Here is a 22,974-nt window from a genome sequence, read left to right as displayed (position 1 = left end):
ATCCGATACATGAAACGATTGAACCGAGCTGACATTGATATAAATCAATTATAATTATTTTTCAACCACTCAACCCCCGCCGGGCCCACCGAAAATCCTGCTTTTCCGGTGCGGGTCAAGAGCGAGCACAAAAACTGGGGTGCACAATTCTTTGCACCCCCCCGTGGGCACCGAAGAAGGACCCGATGAAAGTGGTCGCAAATAGGGGGTCGCAACATATTTTTCAGCACCACCATCGAGCGGCGTGCACATATTTAAAAATCGTTTACAAATAACGGCTCGGTTCGGTTAGTTTTGAAGCCGATTAAATACGGGGCCATTCAATTGTATCGCGTGCATCGCGTTTTTTACGTAAATTGAAGGATTAACCTGCGTTTCAATGGGTGCGTTGCATAATGAAAGGGGCCAACGGCGTTGTGGTAAGCGAAATTACGATTAACAGCCTTCCGAGGGCCCAATAAGAGGGGGGGACTTCAAACCCGGGCCCACCGAGGCGGGGGTTTTAATCACCATCGATCACATTACATTCCGGGGGACTGTGAGACATTTTAAACTCCTACGAAATCCGGATGCCGAAAGCGTGTCCACAATGGCCTTTTCGTTATCGGGTAGTAAATTACCGTGAAAGTGGCGCGATAATGAGGACAATCATAAACCAGCTGACTTGCCAAGTTTATCTCATTTATCACGATACCCTGCGCTTATGTTGATACAAGACGAGCGTGTCAACCGAAACTGACCCACATTGCCAATGAATCGCAATAGGTGTTAGTGGTTCGAATCTGATTTGGCTCCAAATAAAATAAGATTGAGTTTAGTTCTCGAACGTCGAATGCTGCAGGTCAAAATGGCAGCAAATAACTTGATCAAGCCGGTTACAAGCTAACGATACGCATCACCCGTTACCGGGCGTTATCTACACGCTACACGCTATCTACACTTCGAAGCCAAGGGCGGAACGGCCAAAACGGGTTGCAATCATTTAGTAGCTGCGTGCACTTCAATCTCGCAACACACGCTTCGCGATGGATGTGGCCGTGGCGTTTGGACTGCTCTGTGTTATCGCTGCCCTGGTGAACGCGCTTCTGAAACGTCACTACCGTTACTGGGCGATTCGGGATGTCCCGACACTACCGGCGAGTTTCCCGCTGGGGAACTTTGCCGAGCTACGTCACAAGTCACCGGCCGAAGTGTCGTCCGCGCTGTACCGTCAGATGGACCGATCGTACCGGTTCTACGGTCTGTTCATGACGCTTCAGCCGGCGATCATGATCACCGATCTGGAACTCATCAAAACGGTGCTCATCCGTGACTTTGGCCACTTCCCCGACCACGGCGTGTACCACAACGAGCGGGTGGACCCGCTGTCCGCGCATCTGTTCTGCGTCGAGGGTGTCCGCTGGAAGACGATCCGTTCGAAGCTCACGCCCAGCTTTAGCTCCGGTCGGATGAGGGCCATGTTTCCGCTGGTGCTCGATGTGGCTCGCAATTTTACCCAGTTCCTGCGCGCTACGGTCGGCACGGAGGGTGCCGAGCTGGACATGAAGGACGTCAGTGCGCGCATGATGATCGACAGTGTCGGTGGGTGTGCGTTCGGGATCGAGTGTAACAGCTTCCACGAGCCGGAGAGCATGTTCCGCCGATCGGGCCAGCTGGTGTTCGAGAGGCCCCGTCACTCGCAGCTCGTCAGCACCGTGCTGCGGTTGTATCCGGCGATCGGCCACGCACTCGGGCTGAAGGTGAACCACGACGAGGTGATCGAGTTCTTTTCGCGCCTGGTCGAGGACACGGTGGCGATGCGGACCACCACCACCACCGCCCGTCACGGTCCGAAGCGGAACGATCTGATGGAGATGATGATCGAGCTGCACCGCCAGGGCTCGAATGGGGGCCTCACGATGGACGAGCTGAAGGCGCAAGCGTTCGGGTTCTTCTTGGCCGGCTTCGAGACTTCCTCGTCCAACGTGACCTTCTGTCTGTACGAGCTGGCCCGGAACGAGCACTGCCAGGAGCGGGCCCGGGCCTGCGTGCTCAAGGCACTCCGGAAGCACGGTGGCATGATGAGCTACGAAGCGATCGCCGACATGGACTACTTGGATCGGTGCATCAATGGTGAGACCTGAACGTGGGGTGGAGTGAAGCGAATGGTTACACGATCACGATCCTTTCAGAATCACTCCGGATGTACCCTCCGTTACCGATGCTCCAGCGACTGTCCAGCAAACCGTACCACATTCCGGACAGTAATGTTGTGTTGCCGGCCCGCACCAAGGTCCTCATTCCGGTGTACGCAATTCAGCACGACGAACGCTACTATCCCGATCCGGAGCGCTTCGATCCGGACCGGTTCGCACCGGAAGCGTTGGCCGAACGGCGGCACCTGGCCACGTTCTTGGCGTTTGGAGAGGGTCCACGGGTCTGCATCGGTAAGCGGTTGGGTGTGATGCAGTCGCGCGTCGGTTTGGCCACGGTTTTGATGAACTTTCGTATCCGCCTCGGGGCCAACACTCCGGTCCCGCTGGCGTACGCCAAAAACTCGGTGACGATACAGAGCAGCGGCCCGGTACTGCTGCACGTGGAGCCGCTTACGACCCAAGACCCAAGCGGAGGAAGTTGTAGAAGCTCTATGCTTTTAAGTGTCTGATGTTTATTTCGCTTATTTACATTAAATTTAAATACTACAAATATCGTTTGATAATAAAAGAAGGGAAGGGAATAAGAGCAGAAAACTGTTATAAAATTTCTCAATGGCTCTTAAAGGATTTCTAAAGTCGCAGAGGAGCGAAAAATAAGGAAAAGAAAGCTAAAAGCATGATCGCAAAAATAAAAATAAATCAATACCAATGACCTTTCAGCTCGTGTGTTCTGAAAGGAGCGAACAAAAAGAAATGATCGAAAGTATAAAATGATAGTTACAAAAAGGCTGGCAGAAAAGCCAGGGAGACAGGGAAAACTCCATCGGAAACTCCACCGGAAGCGGGATTTATCAAAATGCAAAATGACATGATTTATTTACAGAACTAAAAGATATAAATTTTGCACCCCGGCAAATGGTCCGCACTCCAGACTTGGGCGAAAGAACAAAAAAAAAGGAAGGTAACAAGCTTCCGAAGCGTCCGAAGCCTCATAACTTGGCCGGGCACAGCGAGCAAGAATGGCCAGCCAGCCGATAGTGTGATGGATATTAAAGGATAAAAACCGACCGGTCCGAGGAAGAACACGGTGTCACGGGCTCTCTTCTGTCTCTGTTCCGCTTTCGCTCTAAGCGCCGGGTCCGCCGGATGGTCAGACAGCGTGGTACCAAACACCGTGACAGCCAGGCAGGCAGGAACCCGAAAGGTTCGGTCGAAACATTGGGCAAAATGGTGAACCCAATTTGCCACCGAAAAAAGTCGGGAATCAAAAAAAAATGGTAGCAAAATATATGGGCGCGAAACAAACTCCCGGCCAAAAAAAGGACATTGTCACATCGGATCGCTGCAGGCCTTCGGGATGGGATGTGCCGTTCTTTTTTGTGGCGTCCTTAACGGCCGTTCTGGACCGTTCAGGGATGCAGTGTAGAGTGGGCCGATCCCATTGGAGACCGGCGCAGCAACCCGGGGGGAAACCGGTGGTCCTGGTTCCTGGTGCATGGGTCCGCTTCATGCAATTGCCGGAGTGTCAACTCGTTTCGCTGACAGTGTCGCACGAAAGTTGTGGCAGCTCCACACTCCCATCGCCGGGTTCGCCGGGAATCCCCCCGCCCGCCCCCCCGGCGTGGAGACATGTTGCAAAAACACCGTCGACCGTCCCCGAATCAAGGTGCGCCACGACATACACTTGGAACGGTTTAATCAAATTGCACCCGGCAATAGAAATGATCTTTGTAGTCGCCTCGTTGGCCGCGGGAGAAAAGATTGCATTTCCGCTTCCTTGCCGCAGTCCACCGGCGTGACAGCATGTGACACGGCGTAGCTTCTTTGCATCCCCGTTCATTCCGAAACTATACAATCTGTTTCGGTTCCGCGTCGCGAGATAAGACGGGTCGCCCGGTGGTCCTTGGTGTTTTATTTTGCTTGGGGCCCTCCTGGGGAGGGGTCACGGTACACCTTCGATAGACGCTGACCCGAAAGCCCTTTTGCAAGTGTTTCGCCATCTAACCACATACGCCACGTGGTTGGTTGGGAAAGTTTGATTAAACCATCAAACTGGGAGACAAACGAAAATGGGCAAACCTCGAGCGTGATTTGTTCCTCGCTAAAATGCGCCACCGCGGAGGGAAACTTTAAATTAAAATGGACATTTTCTTGTAAAATGTAAACCTTTTCACGATTATTCCACGAAATTCCGGAACAGGATTGGCAGTTCACAGGAACAGTCCCATAGGGGAATTGGATAGTTTTGATACAGATGAGCAAATTGTCGTAGATACTAAAACTTGTCCAGGATAAGCTGGACTTGATGGTTTGAAGCTTTCACGTAGCTTTGAATTGAATCAAAATGATAAATTGATCACTTTGAGGTATTATTGCTAATAATCCTGTTAATTTGGAGTAATTTGGAATAATAAAACCAAATAGTCTTCTCAATCATTTATTAATTTGTTATTCAAAAACTCACATTGAAATTAATTTAAGATAAAAGATTCTTCCTGGATCGCCGAAAACCCGACCTTGCGACGGCGACCTTTTTCGCCTTTATTCTGACCCGCACTTTGGCGCAGTTGGAGTTTGATTAATTGTTCAAATTAAATAACTACCATAATATATGGAGTGCGGTCGGCCTGTCACAGCCGGTACCGGACCGGATGGGGGGCCTGTCGCGCTCGGATGGTGCGAATTCGGCCGTCGGTCATTTTTGCGCGATTTTCGGTGCCCTCGGCAATCATCCGGCGACCGTTCGGCAAGCGGACCGTTGGTTTGCATAATGAAATTTCGTAACAAATGTAACTCAGGCAGCAGCTTGCCACGGAATCTGTGGTTTCATTTCCGTCCCCGTTAAAAGACTTGCACTATTAAGGAATGAGATTAGTAGCGATGAAAGGAATTATTTAATAAGGACTAATGTGTAATTTATAGTTACCAAGGAATGTAACCTCCAGTTACGGTATCATCAAGGTCCTGCCGAGCACAAATTACACTTAAAGCACTTACGGCCACCGTACGATTGAGAGCATATTCCGTATAATGTTACAACTTGCCACCGAAATTAAATACCCGAGGCCAGCGGATGGACGGGCATCGCTCCGTGGCCCCATTCTCCACACGAGAGCTGCGGTTGACCAGACAAGAAACAATGTCCTCCTTGAACCGAGCGGCCATTTCGAGACCAACTTTGAACCACGAGTTACGAGACGGGCTAGAGACGGCCGTTTCGGTGGGGACCAGGTTCCGGAAAAACCAATCGGTCAACCGCCGCAACCGAGAGGAAAATCTACTTTCGAAATAAACTTTCGATCAATGTTTCACTTCGGAACTGTACCACTGTCAACTTACCAGTCGAGCCAACCCTCCGGGCCGGCCGAATGCTGGTTAAAGGTTGGGAAAAAACGCTCCATTCATCGTAACAATTGTGTGCACAGTTTTAAATCTTCCCGTACTTTATATCGGCCACCCCTTCGCCGTCGTCGTATATCGGCTGTCACCGTGTGATGTTCGTGCGGCCACCCCCCCGTGTTTGGTTTTTCCGGGAAATGCTCGACCACTTCCCACCGAAAACGGCCGGCATATCGTCGTTGTCGTAGTGGCCGAGGCCCGAAAATTACTTTTGGATAAGCGCACGAAACCCGGGTGCTGCAGCTGCAGGTTGGGCGATTTCTAATTGAAAATTTCACAATTTATTGTTTGGGAAATTTAATTTATTTCGCTTGCATCGCTCCCATCGCCTCGCCGGGAAACGGTCGCCGACGCCCTGGGTTTGAGCTGTACCAATTCCGACAAAGTACAATAGATTCGGCCACAGCAACCACAGGACCCGGAGCGTCATGTGGCCCTCCCCCCCCCAGTACGTTGGGTGGCTTGTGGTTCCTTGAGGGATTTGCATGTCCAATCTGGGCACGGGTGAGGTTTCGAGAAAAGTTTCCTGTTGCACATCCGGGGTGCTTCGGAGCCCGGATGCGAGATGCGAGAAATGATAAACAGAAACGGACAGATGCGGCCAGCACTGTAACGATGCGACCCCACACACGATACAGGAACGTCATATTTGGAGCCATGTAATGATGTGTTTAAATTTAATATTAAGCGCTACTGTGGAGCTTAAAAAAATGGCATTAAATAAGATAAAAGCAAACTGGACATGCTTAATCACATCCTTGCTCAGACCCTAATAAATCGCTCACAAGCTGCGGCCTCAGCTCGCAAAAGGAACGGCCCAGGATACGATACCCAGGATTTACTGATGCGCAACCGAAAGTTTGTGAAACAATACGAGCCTTGGCCCGTCCAAATGTTCCTATCGCAATCCGAACACTCTCAATAGTTGGTGGACCAGCAATGGTCCCTCCACACGGGCTGGCTTCCAGCGGCACTGTCAATTTCGGATTTATTTCCCAACGCCCGGGTCGGGGCGGGTAAATTAAGCGGATCCTGCGGTGACCAGCGTGCTTTGGAGAAATTTATGGCCGCATATAGAATAGTTGGGTAAAACAAGCCCATCCGCACCTTGGGAGCCGCTGTGGCGATGCAACAAGCTATCGGCCTTGGTTCACGCGAATCAAAATGTTTGATAGGATTAAATTATGGGCGCGTCGTCGACGTCAGCGACAAACCCGGTGCCGGTTGGCAAATTGCCTTCCTTTCTAGCGTTGATCCTGCCACATTCATCATCCGGAAGTTTTGTGTGCGGACCAGCAAAAATGTTAATTTACTTCGGGCGGGCGCCATACATCAGCATCCTAGCGTTCCCTGCCAACCGGAACCCAGCCTTTGAATGGGTTTCCGAAAGCGAAAAACGCGGAACGCAGCCTAACAGTAGCCGAGAGGCGCTGCAATGTAAATGCCATTTTCATTGCACCTCCGTATGCACCTGAAGGCAAGCGAAGCCGAAGGAGGGAAAAAAATGATGACCGTAAGTATGATTAAATTCTACGACTCTCCCGAGTGTCCATAACTTACCGGGCCGAGCCGGGGCGAAGCTTAACACCTTTCTCCCTCGCAACACACGGTACCGGGCGGCGTGTTAAAAGTAATCTATTTTTGGCTCTCTGTGTCTCTCTCTCTCGCGCGGCCACATTATTACATCGCATCGTCAATTACCGACACTCGCTCTCTCGGACTTCCGGTGCCCGCCACACCGTGGCAAGTAATGAGGAAAAAATTGCCTCCCCACCAGCCGTTCTAATGAAATGGCTTAAGATGGCTCCTACCGTTTTCCGGCCGATCCGAGTGGGACAAAAATCTAATTAAGATTTTTCTCTCCACCAGCGAGTGTCCTGACTCGGAAACGGATCAAGGTACGGATCGGCCGGACCCTAGTGGCGTTCACTCTGCGGCAATAATAAACTGTGTCCACCGTGTTCGGCTCGTCTGGGTTAGAAATATAATGAAATATAATTATTATCACTTGAATTCCTTGTCCAACTCCGAGTAGAGACGCCGTGATGGAGCGCAATTTTGGCGTACAATTTAAGAGTTTTCTTCTGAGGAAAGATTTAAATCGTAGCAAATAACGGGCCACTCGAGTGATGGCTTCCTAACGATGAAGCTACTAGCATCGGTACTGAGTACGTGACATCAAACGGATGGCCTACCAGCTGGGAAGCGCTCCTAATGGGAGAACGTAAAACGGGCCCCGTAAAGGATGATTTCTTTCATTGTTGCCCCGCGTTAACGAGCTGATGCCTGCTGCAAAAAAGTGCGCCCTGCAAACTGTCGTGTCCTCTCCAAGGCTCAAGCCAGCATCAAGCGTAAATTGGAGCCTAACTGTGCGAATTGGATGAGCTTTTGCCGCATCGCGTGAGCCGTCTGAGGTGCGCCTGCCAGCGGCAGGACAGTTAGCCGGCACACCCGGAGCGATAATCTTTTCGCCAGAGTCGACGCCAAAGGACATCAGGCACGTCACCCCGTGAAGTCGTAATCATTACCACTGTAGACCGGTGGGCCACCACCCTTCGGCACCAGGAGCGTGGCACGGTGACACGATGATACGACGGTTGAATTGTTCGCATTCGGCGACAAACGTCCCCATTATCAGCTGTCACTCAACACACGCCCTACCCATCGTCGTTTCGGGCCTGACTGACGCCGTGGCCGCGCCCAACCAATTCGTCCCTCCGGCGAATCCAGCTTGGGCGCGTGGAAAGAAATCCCGAATTCTCCCGAATCAGTTCATCAGCGCGGACAATTAGCACCATTAACCGGTGTCCGCAACTGGGCTCCCAACAATTGACTTGCGAAGTCGAAGACGAACGATGACGTCGGCCCGATAAAATTCAGTCGCACAGATTGATGCGATAAAGGGCCAGAAACGAAGTTAATTAGAAAGAAAATTGGAAGTCATTAGTCATTAGAAGGGTGATCATCGCAAAGTACGATCTGCTGACCATTTCTTATATTTATGCAAAATGGACCACCACTTCAAAGAATGTTAACCTAATCCCGGATCTAAGGGGGGAATCGCGTAATGTCCTTCAAAGCACATGGCATCGATATTTAAATATCCATTCTTTGTCCCACACCGGTATCATTTCATTTTTGGGCCACTTTGAAATACATTTTTTCATATGTTGGTGATTGGTGTTGCTGATAAGATGGCCATATGTTTTGATTGCGCACGTCGGAAGCAATTGGCGTAACCTATCGACAGTAGACTCACGAAGATGGATCAAGCACCAGTTGATCAAGTTCAATCGGTCAAGCTGAGGGAAACTTTCCGGCAGTAGAAGAAGGTCAGGTTCATCGGACTATAACAGTCAGGGAAAAATTTAGTTAAGATCATAATTTGAGGGCTAATTCATAATGATCGCATCATGCGTCAGACGCATCGTTCACTTACTACATAATCCATTTGAAGTGTAAGGCAGCGAACTTTGTTTTGAGGAAGGATGGGGATGGATAATGTGTTTGTAGCATACAAGCGTAATTCTAAATACCGGAGATGCGGTAATCGGTCGATTCCGGAGAGACCATTGCGTGTTACCTGAGAAAAAAAATCAAACCGAGATTACGTGACACTGCCATGGCAAGCGATGAGTCTTCTTACCCTTTCGGAATATGTCAACTGCAGACGAGTGAGTTTTGAGAAATTGTTGCAAATGTACAGCACGACGCTTTCTGCCATCACGACAGACCCTAATTCCAAACACCTCAATTGCGGCGCAATCTTGAAAAGATCCCTCAGGAAATGGAGCGGTCCCCCATTAAACGTTGTTTTATTCATACACAAAGATTGCAGCGAGGTAAGCGCTTCACATCCACGCAAAATGCATGTGTTCAGATATTGTAATCGTAGATGCTGCAAGAAAAAATCACATCGAACATGATTACGATGGAACAGAGGGTCATACGTTACATGCTTACCTTTAATTCAGTCAGTTGCGCCAGAGATTCCAACGATCCTTCTTCACAGTTATCTTCATATGCACGGTCACGTTCACAGTCATATGCACCTATGATTTCTAAAGACGTCAACTTTTTGTTATGATTCGTGATGTCTTGAACTAACGTTTCAGATAGGTAAATGCCGCCGAGACGAAGAAGCCGCAAAGAGGTGTTTCTTCGAAAAAATTCGTTTTCTGCTTGGTACGCACTATGACCAAATGTCGATTTTACTGACAATTCCTCTAGAAGAGGAAACGTCATTTCGAAAAAGCGGTCCAATAAGTTGGTATGATAGCAAGTAACATAAACTTGCTTTAACTGGCCACTGAAAAGGCTCCACTGCTCCAGTTGGTCCTCATAATCACAATACATTTTCAGACCTTGCAAAGAAGGGGCGATGGTATGCCAAGGAAGTGCGCTGTCCGGATTGTTACTGTAGTTCTCCAAGTATTCTAATTCTCTCATAACTGGAAGCGGTTCAGCCATTGTGTTCATTTGTTCGCGTTTTAAACAAATCGACAAATACTGCAGATTGGGTACCTCGAGCAAAATCGACCGTAACGAAGAGTAGGATATATCGCTGTATTTTATGCGCAATGAAGAAACATTGAACGCTTGGAAAAATTCCTTCACATGCGCAGAGTATGTGAGTTTTTCAGTTTTTACGAGCTTAAGGTGGCGATATTTTCGGTTGGTTTGGAGAAAATCTTCGTCCGACGGAAAATCTAGCACTAGCGTCACACGATCCGTTCGCCGGCCCGAAAAGGCCAAATCCGACCATCGCTTGCACACCAAAGATGCGTGCTTCAGATCGTCCACGTCAAGATGGTCAAATATCAGCTCCAGCAGCTGCAAAAAAAAAACAACTACTTTTTAGCAACTTTACCTGAACAATCTGCAAACTAACAGCACTTACTTCGTTTGGTAGGTCGTTAATCGGTAAGTACTCCATGATTATCGTAGAAATTATCAACAGCGTCGCGCGTGAAACGTTTGCACGGTGCCAAAACTTTCGAATGGGTCGCAATGGCTAATCAGTACCCGGACACCGTTTTAGCTTCCCGATGGACAATTTGTCGAGCTCATGCACTTTCTAGGAATCGAAACGGAACGGAAAGAAAGTGAAATCCGGAAACCGAATGCCAAGGTTTGGCGGTTTGACAGCTCGAATCTGACACCTGCTTACCACAGCTGACCAACTAAAATGCCACAGTACATTATAACAGCTGACCGTGTAGACTGTGGCAATGGCAGTTAATCTGATTCAAATACTGCCTAATTTCGATTTTTTACTGTAAGTGTTTTACTGTGTATGGCTGTCTATTGACAGTGTCAGTGTAAAATCGTTATTAAAATACTAGATGTACCCAGTGAGAGCGTTGCTTGGCTTATTAAAGGATTTTTCATTCCATGTCGGTTGGTTTAGGATGGGTTTTAGAAGCACTGGAAACATTTGCCGAATTCGAGTAACATTACAAAGTTTTGGTGAGTTAATATTTCTCAAAGCAATAATCAATCATCCTGATTTACCACAATATCAATTGTTAGCCATACGGCGGAAGACGCGGTTTTTAGTCAAAGTTCGATTTAGTTCAAACGTTCCTCCTTCCTCCTCCTTGTGACCTCCTTCAATTGCCAAAATTTTTTCTTATTACTTACTTTTGGTAGTTAAAATATTGATCTACTACTTACTGTCCGCCAATGGCACCATTCACCATCTCCGGTGCTCGGAAGGGTCCTTATCATCCGGCGGCACACCCCACCGCACACATTGGTGAGCTCGTTTATTACAATTCACCCGTGCTGTCACTAATCTCTGCCCGGGCCCACTTGCCCGGGGTCCAGACGTCATAATTTAGACACTCCCAGAGCGAGCGTAACCACCGGACCGGTAATTGGGTGTCAATTCATGATTAGACTCTATTTGCATGCACAATTATTCGGGAACAGCACGGAATACCGTTCGGTCCGGTGCCGCCAAGGCGAGGAGGACACTTTGATCCTCGTACGCTCCCGTTTACGCCACACGCGTTCTGGAAGCAATTTACGGTTTGGTCGGAAGGCTTCGTCGCCGAGCCAGTCGGTGACCCTGGCTAAGGGATTACAGGGTCAATTTATTTCAATCAAGTTAATCGCTTCGTTTCCCATCGACATCGGCTGTCCCACTGTCCGTTATCCGCAGCAATGTTGGTAATGTTTAAGATCGCAATTCGCAAAGCTGTTCGAATAGGGATGGCTCAAGCTTTCTATTGACCGATTGAGTGCGGGCTGGCGAAACAAATAGCGGCCTGACGCATCCGTTTATAATAACTCTTTTCCGAATAAATTAATGTCGTCGGGTACGACAATCAACTAATTGTTTCCGCGTTGGTCGGCCCTGCTACCCAGCACCGTTTACGTCGAGGTGATGTAGACATTAAATTTGATAAAACTACGCTTCCGTCCCGGGTAACGACCGCGAACCTCCGCCGAATCAGCACGATTTTTTTACGCTTCGGCTAGTTTTAATAATAACCCACAAATTGCTGACCATCTCGAAACGGTGGGCAATCATTTAAAAATGCATAAACTGTTCCCGGACCGGCCGATCCCCAACAACAACGGCTATCGATTTCAATTTCACCCCACAACACTCAAACCCCAAGCTGGTTTGCTGGATCAATTTGGTGGCGGTGGGGCCATCGGCGGCCCGGGTTCGGAAGTCATCCAAACGACCAACGGAACGGCTCTTCGTTGATCAGTTTCGGCCGGTCAGCCCGATTGATGCAAGTCGGTGCATCGGTCGGTGGTATGTAAAAATCCTCTATACGGTGCCTTCCCGACCGGTACGACCTGTCTCATTCGATTAATATGCAAATTTTTGCCGGCATAGGCTTTCAAATTAAACGACCCCCGGTTCGGTCCGGTTATTGCTGACACCGGGCGTAGATGGGGTTTTTGGAGGTACCATGTCCACGTGCGTGGAAAGAATGAAGGCTAAACACGACACAAGTCTGATCTGATTCAAGCATCGAACATGTTCGGATCTCAAGCCGGATCGGCTCGTTACGTTCATGCGTCATTTTATTCGACGGATGGACCACTTGGCGTGAGCGTAGTGTAGATCGTCAGCTTGAACAGCAGCACCTTCTTGGTCTCGTTCGCCGGCTGGTGCATCAGGTCCATCTTCAGACAGTAGTCGCCGGCCGGCAGCATCGTGACCGCCATGTGGTCGTCCGGCATGTGGAAGCGGCTGACCGAGTAGAAGCCCTACGGGTGAGAGTGTAGAAATCGCGCAATTAATACTATCACGACGCACGGAACCGCAACGTCAACCTTGAACCTTGTGGTACGGGCACATGAAGGTCAAGTTGCCAAACTTATGTAGCTCCTCGTTCAGCAGTGCGACCATCGGGTCCAGCTGCATATCTGCTTCACCGCACAGCTCCTTGTTGGTGCCGGCCACCGACGTGAACTCGCCGTCCACCTTCGTCTCAACCTCGATCCCGGCGAATATGCCTTGCGTCAGGTCGACGAACAGGGTGCCCTCGATGTCGACCGTGCTGCCCACCGACTCATTGTTTATTCGCACCCTCATCGTGACGTAGTCCGGGTTGGTGTCGTAGTCAACCCTTGTAATCAGCAGCCGAGCCGAGATCTGCCGGTGTGGGGAGGTAAAACGGGGTAAATCAGCTCCCTGCCATGGCTGCTGGGATTCCGGAGGTTCCGGTCCGGTCAACTTACCACACCAAAACAGACCACCACCGTCACGGGCAGGGTCCGAATCCACGCCAACGTGTTGACCATTGCAGAGCGGGGCTTGCAGACCTACACTCGGAGTCACGCTGAACTCAAGCGAAACCTCATTTTATACTCCTGCCCCGATCAGATTACGGCACATGGCCGTAATGGCCAGCAATCATTCCGCACAAATAATCCCAAATTCCGTTCGCCCAAAATACGAGTGACGGAATAATTTGACGTTCCGTCAAAGGGTCCGCGCCCAAGGGTTAATCTGCTTCGCACGTGTCTGCCCCAGGGAGGAGCCGGTAATGTTTGCGTAGTCGATTTGCGAAATCTTTGCCCGTCCGTTGCGTAGGTTTGCACTCCGTGCATGCACAGATGGGCCCGGTGCACCGTGACAGGGGGCCACCGCCTTATAAAAGGCAGCCAGGTCAAGGTCTGGTACCGCGCAGAGCAGTTCGTCCCAGGTACGGATCGCATCGCCTAGAATGGATCATTCCAGAAGTGCTTCGGTGCTGCTCATCTCGTTGCTGGTGCTACAGCTAGGACACAGATCGGTTCACACCAAGAACGTTCCTGGTGCGGGCGGCCAGAAAGAGTTCCCCCTGACGCTGATCCACATCAACGATCTGCACGCGCGGTAAGTAACGCCGAAGGCAAACAGACGACAGACGGACGCTGAACCGTGGATCGGCTCTCTGTTGCAGGTTCGACGAAACCAACCTGAAATCGGCGGCCTGTGAGAATCGGGATGAGTGCATTGCCGGTGTGGCTCGGGTGTACCACACGATCAAGCAACTGAAGCAAGAGTACAGTGACCGGAACCCACTCTACCTGAACGCGGGCGACAACTTCCAGGGCACGCTCTGGTACACGCTGCTCCGCTGGAATGTTACGGCGCAACTGATCAAGCTGCTGCCTCCGGATGCGATGGTACCTAGTGCGGAACCTAGTGGTCCACCCCGTGTGTTTTAACCACAGCGTCGTTCTCTAGACTCTCGGCAATCACGAGTTCGACCATAGGCCCGAGGGTCTGGCGCCCTACCTGAAGGAACTGCAGGCCATCGGTATTCCGACCATTGTGGCCAACCTCGAAAAGAACGGCGAACCGGCACTCGAAGGCGTGAGCATTCCCCGTAGCATCGTGCGGGACGTGAAGGAGCGGAAGGTGGGCGTGATCGGAGCCCTGTACGACAAAACGCACGTAAGCACGAAAAAGCCACGACCACACGTGTCACGTGACTTACAGGCACCATATCCGCTCCACAGAATGTATCCCCAACGGGGAAGGTAACGTTCACGAATGCCGTCGAAGCGATCCGAAAGGAAGCGCAGCAACTAAAATCCCAGGGTGTGGGCATCGTAGTCGTGCTGTCACATCTCGGTCTGGACGGTGACAAGCAGTTGGCCCAGGAAGCCGGGGAGCTCCTGGACGTGATCGTGGGAGCCCACTCGCACTCGCTGCTCCTCAACCAGTCGGCCAACACTCCGTACGATCGGGTCAACGATAAGGTCGAAGAAAGCTATCCGGTCGTCGTCGATAAGGGCAACAATCATAAGGTAAAACCCCGAGGAGGAACCGGGGAACCCTTTCAAAACTCTCAATGTCAAACCCCACTAGGTGCTGATAACGCAAGCCCGTTCGTACGGTAAGTACGTGGGCCGATTGACGGTGTACTTCGACGAGCAGGGCGAGGTCCAGCGATGGGAGGGCCATCCCATCTACATGACGCACGACATCGCGCAGGATGAGGCAGCTGTGCAGGCGCTAAAGCCGTGGCGGGATGAAGTCACGCGTCTGGGGAACGAGAAGATCGGCAAAACGGAGGTTCTGCTGGATCATGCATCGTGCCGGTGGTGCGAGTGTACGCTCGGTAGCTTGGTGGCCGATTCGTTCGTCGCAAACGTAATTGAACGGGACCTACAAGAACTCAACTGCCGGATTAATTAATTAATTTGCCTTCTGCTCTGGGTTTTCAGTATACGAACACGGAGCGCCCCCTGGTTATCGGTGTCGTGCTGGCGGGTACTTTCCGGAACCCGATCAGCAAGGGAGGTAAGACGCGAATCGATTCGCCATTCCATAGACCGACCGACTGACTTCGCTTTCCCACAGACATCACGAACGGGCTGGCGATCGAGGCATCCCCGTACGGCTCATCGGCGGACCTGGTGAAGCTGAGCGGCAAGGACCTTCGGCAGGCCATCGAGCAGTCGCTAACGCTCGACGACGAGTTTCGTTACAACACCATGCAGGTGTCCGGGCTGACGGTAGAGATTGACCTAACGCAGAAGCCCCTCCAGCGCGTCAAGAGTATCAAGTTGGCCCAGACGAAAGCCTCGCTCGACGACGCGGAAGAGTACTACGTGGCCACCACTTCCTATCTGGCCGACGGTCGGAACGGCTTCACGATGATGAAGCATGCCAAGGAGCGCACGACGGGACCACTCGACTCGGATGTACTGATCCACTACATTCACGAGAAACAGACCATCACGAAGGACATGTTCGCGGAACCGCGCGTTATCGTAACGCACCACACGAACGGTACCTGCACGAGGAATTTCGATCGGGAAAGCTTTACGAAAGGTTAGTAAGTGGATAAAGAGAAAATAAAAGCAAATGGGGAAACCATATTAGGTTTCACCCTATGAACGTAGATTGTGTATACGGATGGCTCTAGCTGTTAATTTGGTCCTCCTCGTTATGCTTTTTTGGCAACACCACCTTGCGTTGACATCGTGCGAAGGATTTCAACTTAAAAAGAAACATGTTAACATATCGGGAAGTTACGGAAAATTGCACAAAAATATTGTTTGCTATATCGTATAATGCAATATTGTTATGAAATGTTTCCACATAAGCTTCGCGATCGTATTGCATGCAACATTGCACACAAGCCTTGGAAACCAAATGTTGTGTGCAATATTGCATGCAAGCTGCTGGTGCTGCTTCTGCTCCCTAGTCAAATTTAGGAATGTTCGGGTTTCGGATTTTTTTAAAAATTCACCAGGAATTCACCGTCATCAGGAAGTCTGATCCTCTGAAACGCTGGTTAATCGGGAAATTAGAAAGAAATGTGCCATTTTCCACTCTTAGACATGGTAAGTTTATTTTTCATTCGAAAACCTCCACAAAGGAGCATTGTCTTACAGTAGTAGCTTGCGGATCGGTTCCGCTAGCCGCAAGTGGCCAGTCACATCGTTGAACTCATTCACATCGCAAGCGTACGCGTACCCATCCGGGATCGAGTGACGCTTCCAGCGCAGCCACGCAATCCGCTCGCTCACATCCCGGCACACCACGTACTGCTCGGCGATCTCATCTGCCGTGGCGTGCGGATTGTTTACCCCGATCAAAGCGATACCCGCCCGGGCCCGCTCGTCGATCAGTACCTTGTAGAACAGCTTGGGAACCGGAACGCGTCCCACCGGATCCCGCTCCGGGTCAAAGTCGAGGTACACTGCCTGCCCATCGCCATTTCCGTCCGGCAACTCCAGCACGCCGTACGTTCCGGTGTACACCGTTAGCCCGAGCCCGGTTTCGGCCACGTGCGCTTTGACGCCCGTCTCGATGCGCTGCCAGTTGAAACCGTTGAATCGCTGCCACTGGGGAGCCACGTTCAGCAGCCAGAAGCTGGCCCGCTGGTGTGCCCCGTAGATAAAGTCCGATTTGGCCGCCAGATGACCGCGGGCAAAGAACAGACCGCGTTTGCTGTCCAGCACAGCATCGGCCCGGGCGGCGCTACCCAGGATGCGCTCGAGTGTGGCCCGTTGCGTGGCGAACGAGTAAACGGAGCCCATCTTGAGGTCGTCGTAGAAGTTGCCCTGCAGGAACGCGGGTCTCTTCACGGCCCGCTGATGGTGGCCGTTGTGCGGTGTTAACCGATGTTTGACGTAGTGTGTTCGAAGCGTCTCCTCGTCGAAGCATACCTCGTACAGCTGCGCAAACCGTCCGCCGGGGAGTTCGAACCCGATCCGCACCGTAGTGCCGTTGGCGAAGCACTGGCCACCGGTACGTTCTGCCACGTGGAACACGGGCCTTTGGCACGCGAACTGAGAGATGTTGTAACGGTCCGCCTCGAATGTGAACCCGTCATCCCCGGCACAGGTGATGAGCACCGTTTTCGATTGGCCACCGGGCGATCCCTTCCGGAAGCCATGGGAACAGAACAGTTCCAGCTCCTGGCCGGCGTCCAGCTCAACCGTGGTACCGTTGAGTCGTGGCCAAACGAATCGTTCACTGCCCGGTTCAAGCAGTAGCGGTTGCATGATCGACAGATCGCGCTGCAACGATATGCTGCAGGCTGCAGGAAGAGTAGGATTGGAACTGACTACCGAATTATTCGACGGAGCAGGAAACCTACCTGGATCAACGTCTGGGTCCAATGGGTTAACCTTTTCACTACTTGACGGTACTCTTTTCGTAGCGTCGGTAGTGTCCTCGATGTACACACGCGGCAGAATACCCCTAAGGCTAAGCAACAGCACCAGCACGTACGTTAGCAGCATGTCTAAAGGTCTTAACGCACGCTGGCGCAGATCTGTCTTCTCACGAGGAGCTCTCCGGGGCAAATGAAGTTGTCGGTGAGGCAGCGGTCTAACAATCCGCGGTTAACGGGAATCGTTCTTACCGCACACAAACTCACACGCATCACACGATATAACGGAATCCGGAGGGTGGCTCGAATCAACCCCGGGGGTCATGGAACTTACAATCCGCACCACTGTCTCGCGGTTTGGTGGAGAAAGTTATATTTGCTGATATAAAGAGGGGTCTCCCTCACTAACCCAGAACAACATCGTAAACGGGCAGACTCTTTGTGCAGTATGGGTTTCTCGTCCGGAGGGCGGAAAGAACGAATGTCCGGACATAAAGGAGCTCATTTAGCACGTGCAGCCTTCACACGGTCTGCTGAGCGCATCACTGAACGGCTTAACGCGTCTGATTACCCACCATAAACTTGCCAACACAGAACTTGCTAAGGTTTACGGTGGCGGTCGGTCCAATCGTTTTCTAAAAATAGCTGCTATATGTTGCGAAATGCTGCCTAATAACAGTTTTTAAATGATTTTATTGTTTTGTAAAAACCCCCATTTGGTGGCCAACAAATTGCCCAGATAATAGCCTTCTGATGATTTCGGTTCTTAATTAGTTTCTTTTTGGCATTCAACGCGTTGTGAGCAAACCGACAATGGCTAACGTACTGGTAGCAGCAACAGCAACGATCATTGTTTTACTGGTCAATTGTTCAACTATAGTCGCTTTCGTTAAGGTGCGTTTGATGATATCCTTTTGAGGACATCCGTGTGGGCTGTAAGGAAAGACTTCAGTGTGGTTGATCTGCTCTCCGTAGGTCGTGCCTATCGCGACCAAGGTTGAGACAAACCGTTTGTTGAAGCTAATTTACGATGAACTTGCACGCAACAGCTACCTGCCGAAGAGTTGCTCGATGAGGGCAGGCCATTACTACATTCGCGACTATCAGCTCGGCCGCATCACGATGCCGGGCTTCTTCACGGAGAGTGCCTTTGTGGTCAAACAAATCGGCGGCGGCAAGTATATCTGTTTCGGACTCTGTTGGGTGATTCATTTAAGTTTGACGATCAAAAAACAATTCAAAATCATAGCAAAACCGGTCGAAATCCCTTAATAGTCTAATAGTGCGAAGCTAAACCTAGCCTAGCCCATCCAAATACCGGGTTCAATGAAAAACGAAGTGGCAAAACGTGTAACAATTAAAAGCTCAAAATGGTTCGTTCAATTAATATGTCCAATCTAATCAGATCTAATCAGGCCCAGCGCGTTTCAATCATCAACGGACAAAAGACTATCCTCGTGGCACAGTCGATAGTTTACTTTTCGCATAGTTTACGTTAATTGACCAATCCAATCTGGAAAGCCCCCGAAAGCGAGTGTTTAATAGTAAACCCATCATAAAGTTGCCCTGTGACGGGACGTCATTGAACCACAAACGCCGAAACAAATCAGTGCTTTTGAAAATTTTCTCAAAACTACGGCAAACGTGAATATGATCACATTTATCACGGTTATGATTTATGTCAAGAGCGGTACGATCGTTGTCATTTGCATTCTATCGCGATCGCAGCTCGTACCTCTAACAATCAGACTTTAAAGGGAAATGCAATTACAAGTGCATGAATGTTAGAAGAAAGTAGAACGCCAAGAGACCGGGGCTGCCACATTTTGACCGACGTATGCTGTGTGGAAACCTTCCCTGGCCTCATCAGTGTTTCGAGTTTCCTGCCGGAAGGCAATTGAGTTTTCGAGCAACTTTATCTGGGCAAAATGTACAATGAACCGACCTACAGCCTAAGATGACTCTTCGAATTTCTAGATGACTCTTACTCTACTATTCAACGTAAAAACCAATTTAATCCAATACTTTCGCGCGTGTACTTCCGCTCCGTGCAGAATTTATTGTGTCACCATATCAATTACAGAACAGAGACCCACCTTCCACCCCCTTCTTAATAAGTAGAATGTTTGCCTGAAACATAAATCGAGAACAACCATAATATCATAATCACCAGCCATAATAATATCATAATGTAGGTCGTAACAACCTCGATTTCCGGTGATTTGCATCTCGATTTCGATATACTGAATAAAGGTACTGCTCGACTCTGTTCTAACTTTAGTACAAGTCTCCCCAAAGGGTGTAGCGGACCTGTTGGATTTTTTGCGCCTAGAAAAATGGCCATAGTATTTGCGATATTGGCTATGTTGCTGGTAATTTCTTCGATGCACTTTACCGAGCCAGCGGGCCCTCTGCTTTCTGTACGTATTTTGGCGCATGGCGCTTCCGGCAAAACCGTAATGTTTCATTTCCGATTTAGCTGGTCCCTGTGATCACAAGTATTACAATCAGTAAAAACTTCGACTATATGAATGCTACCGCATACATTCATCGGACAAAACAGGTGACGAACCAGAGCATCGACTGGAAGATCGACATTCGTCGCGAGCTGGACGATGTGAAGGTAAGCGAAGCGATGAAACTCTTATGCCGTGCAGCGGAAGTTAAACGGTCTCCATTAGCTTTCAGTGTCCTATCACGTTGTAGCCAAAAGTGGAGCTGTTCGAAAAAATGCTTTCCTGGGCCGTACGATCAACTTTTGCTCCTTTCTGCGGGATAAAACGACCGATCGCTTGCTAAAAGTCGTGTTCGATGTTGTGCTGCAATCTTCCAATCTTCCCAATCAATGTCCACTTAAGGTGGGTAGTTACTACATAAACAACATTCAGCCGTTCCGAATGGCGCTTCCGGGCATTTTTCCCGAGTCTGGCTTCTTTCTGAAGCAACTGTTTCAGTTGGGCAGTAATAAGAAACCCATATATTACGTTGGAATGCATGGCAAGACGGTACGAGTACTAGGGGGCACCAAATAGTGATCAAATCTGATCAGAAACGAAAGAAAATAAACCAAGTCTTACCATACATCATCACAAGTGCCGAGAGGTTCTGGCCTACAATAGGGCATCCGCATTATCGTCGATGCAAGCTCGCCATCTCAGACGGGGTATAGCAAAGAGGAGGACTTTGCAGGTTGGTTCGCCATTTTCATGACATGACCAGCCCACCGGAGCTTGGCGAGGTGTATACGCGTTGCCCGACAATGAGTTCGTCGTACGCCGTACAAAACTCTAAAACATTGTTTAATTATTTATTAATCCGGTTACAACCGCCGAGCGGTCTTTACCTGCTCAAACATTGTTGGGGATTGAAATTTGGGACTTCCGACTTGCAAATAATTACTTTGGCCAGACAGCTACAATTAAAGGCAGAGCAGTGCTCAATTAAAACAACAATGGCACAATCAAAGTAAATAAATGTAGATTGCTTAAAAAAACACTATTAACCACCGACTGTAATCAACGGTGATTACGCTAACGCGAACTCAGTTGCAGTACGGATTTTAAACGACATCGGCATCAGTCTTACCATATCGTCAGAAATACAAGATGCACGTAGCTCGTATTCTCGTATTCACGGTAATTTTATCAACATGTGCAATAGTTTCAAACTCTCTCGTCACGGTAAGTATTCCACGGTCTGTGTTAATTCGACATCATTTCCGTCGCAGCATCAGTAGTTAATTTTCAATTCCTTAACACCGACAGCTTGTTCCGTTAATCACGCGTGTTGAGCTAAACAAAAACTTTCAATATTTCAACGCTACAGCAAACGTTAAGCAAACGCGATCGGTCTTGAACCAGTCGATTGATTTGGATTTTCAGCTTTCTCGACAATTAAAGGATATGAAGGTATGCTATTCATGGACTTACAAGTTTACCATTAGAAACGGTTATGTGACATGATTATTCAATGTCGGTTTGCTTACAAGTACAATTTTGCAATTCTTTTCACAGCTCATTGCATCGTACCATGTCGTTCTGAATAACAGCACAGCGCCGAAATTAATCGTAGCCCGAACGGTGGACCTCTGCTCTTTTATCAAGAACCCATCACAGAATCGCCTGCTAAAGATTATATATGACGTTTTGTATGAGGATTCAAACTTCCCCACCAAATGTCCAGTCGCACCGGGTACATATTTCACACACAACATTAGGCCCTCTCGTGCTGTCATTCCTGGTTTTCTGCCCGAATCAAACTTTCTTCTAAAGATAATGATTCAGTCTGGCCTTAATCGTATACCGATGCTTTACTTTGAAGTGTACGGAACGTTGGTGCGTGTAGACACCGTCAATAGATATTGATCCCTACTGACAGAAAACAGATAGCAAAAATAACAAACATAACCAGAGCAACGATTTTTATTTCGATATCCTGCGCGAAGTAAAGGTTGATGAACTTATCCGCGGTTTTAAAGTAACGAGTTATTATTAAACATGTCTGATTATTATCAAGTTATGTTGAAAATTGTAGAGCATAAATAAAGAAAACTTTTTCAAGTGTGTTGTTAAAAATGAAAAAAACCTTCGCGTTTATTAATTTTTTTAATCATTGAGATGATGAAAAACAGTTTAAGGGAGAAGGGTTTTCCATTGCAGGGAACAAATCGTTGTATAATAGAGTTGGCGGTGGTTGGAAAATATTTTCAAAACCATTTAATTTAGTGAAACGCAACGCACCCAAGTGTTTTGACACCACTCACATTACCATCGAAATCACATTACATTACATTGTGCATTTAACAGGAATCGGTTGTCTAGATCTGCAATCACCATAAAATTGGCGAACAAATCTACCTCTCGATCGACAATTTGTAGTGATCGTCTACCGGAGTAGATCAATTGACTGCAAAATGCAATATTTTCATGAAATTTGCATGACGGTTTTCAACATATTTGCGTTCATTTTTACTGCATCTGCTGTTAGTAACGTGTGGTGTTTTCGTCTAAGTACAGAATGCAATGGCGTCTGGTCCCAGTTTTAGTGACGTTGTTTTCATCAGCATATTTATCGGCATCAAACCCATTCGTAATACTCCGTTCCGGTCTATAGTTATATTGGTTCTCAGTGCTCGTAATCTTCTTGAAATATCTTTTCTTTCGATAGCTGGTTCCAATAATCACGAAGGTTGAAAATACCGTGTCCACGTACACAAATATGACAATTGTTCTTCACCAACAGGGGCCGATCACAAACCATTCCATCGATTTGGATATTGAAATACTTCGGAAACACAATGACTTGAAGGTAAGCGAATTATTACCACGCTAGGTTTGGGTACATTCGAAGTG

General features: G+C 49.1%; 4 protein-coding genes across 4 annotated transcripts; 2 read left to right on the top strand and 2 right to left on the bottom strand.

Annotated features, from left to right (window-relative positions):
* Positions 1-1,199: 1,199 nt before the first annotated feature.
* Positions 1,200-2,644, top strand: LOC131205613 (probable cytochrome P450 6a13). The gene is made up of 2 exons (XM_058197790.1): positions 1,200-2,112; positions 2,172-2,644. The coding sequence occupies exons 1-2, from the start codon at positions 1,215-1,217 to the stop codon at positions 2,642-2,644; spliced, it is 1,371 nt and encodes a 456-aa protein (XP_058053773.1). The 5' UTR covers positions 1,200-1,214.
* Positions 2,645-12,581: 9,937 nt separating this feature from the next.
* LOC131205591 (uncharacterized) lies at positions 12,582-13,304 on the bottom strand. Its single transcript, XM_058197756.1, has 3 exons — positions 13,242-13,304; positions 12,841-13,155; positions 12,582-12,767 (listed from the first exon to the last, which is right to left on the bottom strand). The coding sequence occupies exons 1-3, from the start codon at positions 13,302-13,304 to the stop codon at positions 12,582-12,584; spliced, it is 564 nt and encodes a 187-aa protein (XP_058053739.1).
* Positions 13,305-13,698: 394 nt separating this feature from the next.
* Positions 13,699-15,888, top strand: LOC131207296 (apyrase-like). Its single transcript, XM_058199911.1, has 7 exons — positions 13,699-13,881; positions 13,949-14,174; positions 14,236-14,445; positions 14,511-14,801; positions 14,863-15,147; positions 15,222-15,297; positions 15,358-15,888. Exons 1-7 carry the CDS (start codon positions 13,730-13,732, stop codon positions 15,834-15,836), a joined length of 1,719 nt encoding a protein of 572 aa, XP_058055894.1. The 5' UTR covers positions 13,699-13,729; the 3' UTR covers positions 15,837-15,888.
* A 503-nt stretch (positions 15,889-16,391) lies between these two features.
* LOC131205576 (uncharacterized) lies at positions 16,392-17,896 on the bottom strand. Its single transcript, XM_058197731.1, has 3 exons — positions 17,891-17,896; positions 17,609-17,789; positions 16,392-17,548 (listed from the first exon to the last, which is right to left on the bottom strand). Exons 1-3 carry the CDS (start codon positions 17,894-17,896, stop codon positions 16,392-16,394), a joined length of 1,344 nt encoding a protein of 447 aa, XP_058053714.1.
* Positions 17,897-22,974: the final 5,078 nt, after the last annotated feature.

Source organism: Anopheles bellator, chromosome 1, assembly GCF_943735745.2.
Source record: "Anopheles bellator chromosome 1, idAnoBellAS_SP24_06.2, whole genome shotgun sequence".
Classification (NCBI taxonomy): domain Eukaryota; kingdom Metazoa; phylum Arthropoda; class Insecta; order Diptera; family Culicidae; genus Anopheles; species Anopheles bellator.
Note: the sequence above shows the minus strand (reverse complement) of the source record. Positions and strands in the feature narration are given on the sequence as shown.

What these genes read in the sequence shown, in the direction of transcription:
- LOC131205613 (XM_058197790.1), top strand. Translation starts at nt 1,215, where the DNA reads ATGGACCGATCGTACCGGTTCTACGGTCTGTTCATGACGCTTCAGCCG. An exon ending in CTTGGATCGGTGCATCAATG is followed by an intron (nt 2,113 to 2,171) that starts GTGAGACCTGAA and finishes CGATCCTTTCAG; the next exon opens with AATCACTCCGGATGTACCCT.
- LOC131205591 (XM_058197756.1), bottom strand. Translation starts at nt 13,304, where the DNA reads ATGGTCAACACGTTGGCGTGGATTCGGACCCTGCCCGTGACGGTGGTG. An exon ending in TGGTGGTCTGTTTTGGTGTG is followed by an intron (nt 13,156 to 13,241) that starts GTAAGTTGACCG and finishes CCACACCGGCAG; the next exon opens with ATCTCGGCTCGGCTGCTGAT. An exon ending in TCATGTGCCCGTACCACAAG is followed by an intron (nt 12,768 to 12,840) that starts GTTCAAGGTTGA and finishes TCTCACCCGTAG; the next exon opens with GGCTTCTACTCGGTCAGCCG.
- LOC131207296 (XM_058199911.1), top strand. Translation starts at nt 13,730, where the DNA reads ATGGATCATTCCAGAAGTGCTTCGGTGCTGCTCATCTCGTTGCTGGTG. An exon ending in CCGATTCGTTCGTCGCAAAC is followed by an intron (nt 15,148 to 15,221) that starts GTAATTGAACGG and finishes CTGGGTTTTCAG; the next exon opens with TATACGAACACGGAGCGCCC. An exon ending in GAACCCGATCAGCAAGGGAG is followed by an intron (nt 15,298 to 15,357) that starts GTAAGACGCGAA and finishes GCTTTCCCACAG; the next exon opens with ACATCACGAACGGGCTGGCG.
- LOC131205576 (XM_058197731.1), bottom strand. An exon ending in GGACCCAGACGTTGATCCAG is followed by an intron (nt 17,549 to 17,608) that starts GTAGGTTTCCTG and finishes CTCTTCCTGCAG; the next exon opens with CCTGCAGCATATCGTTGCAG.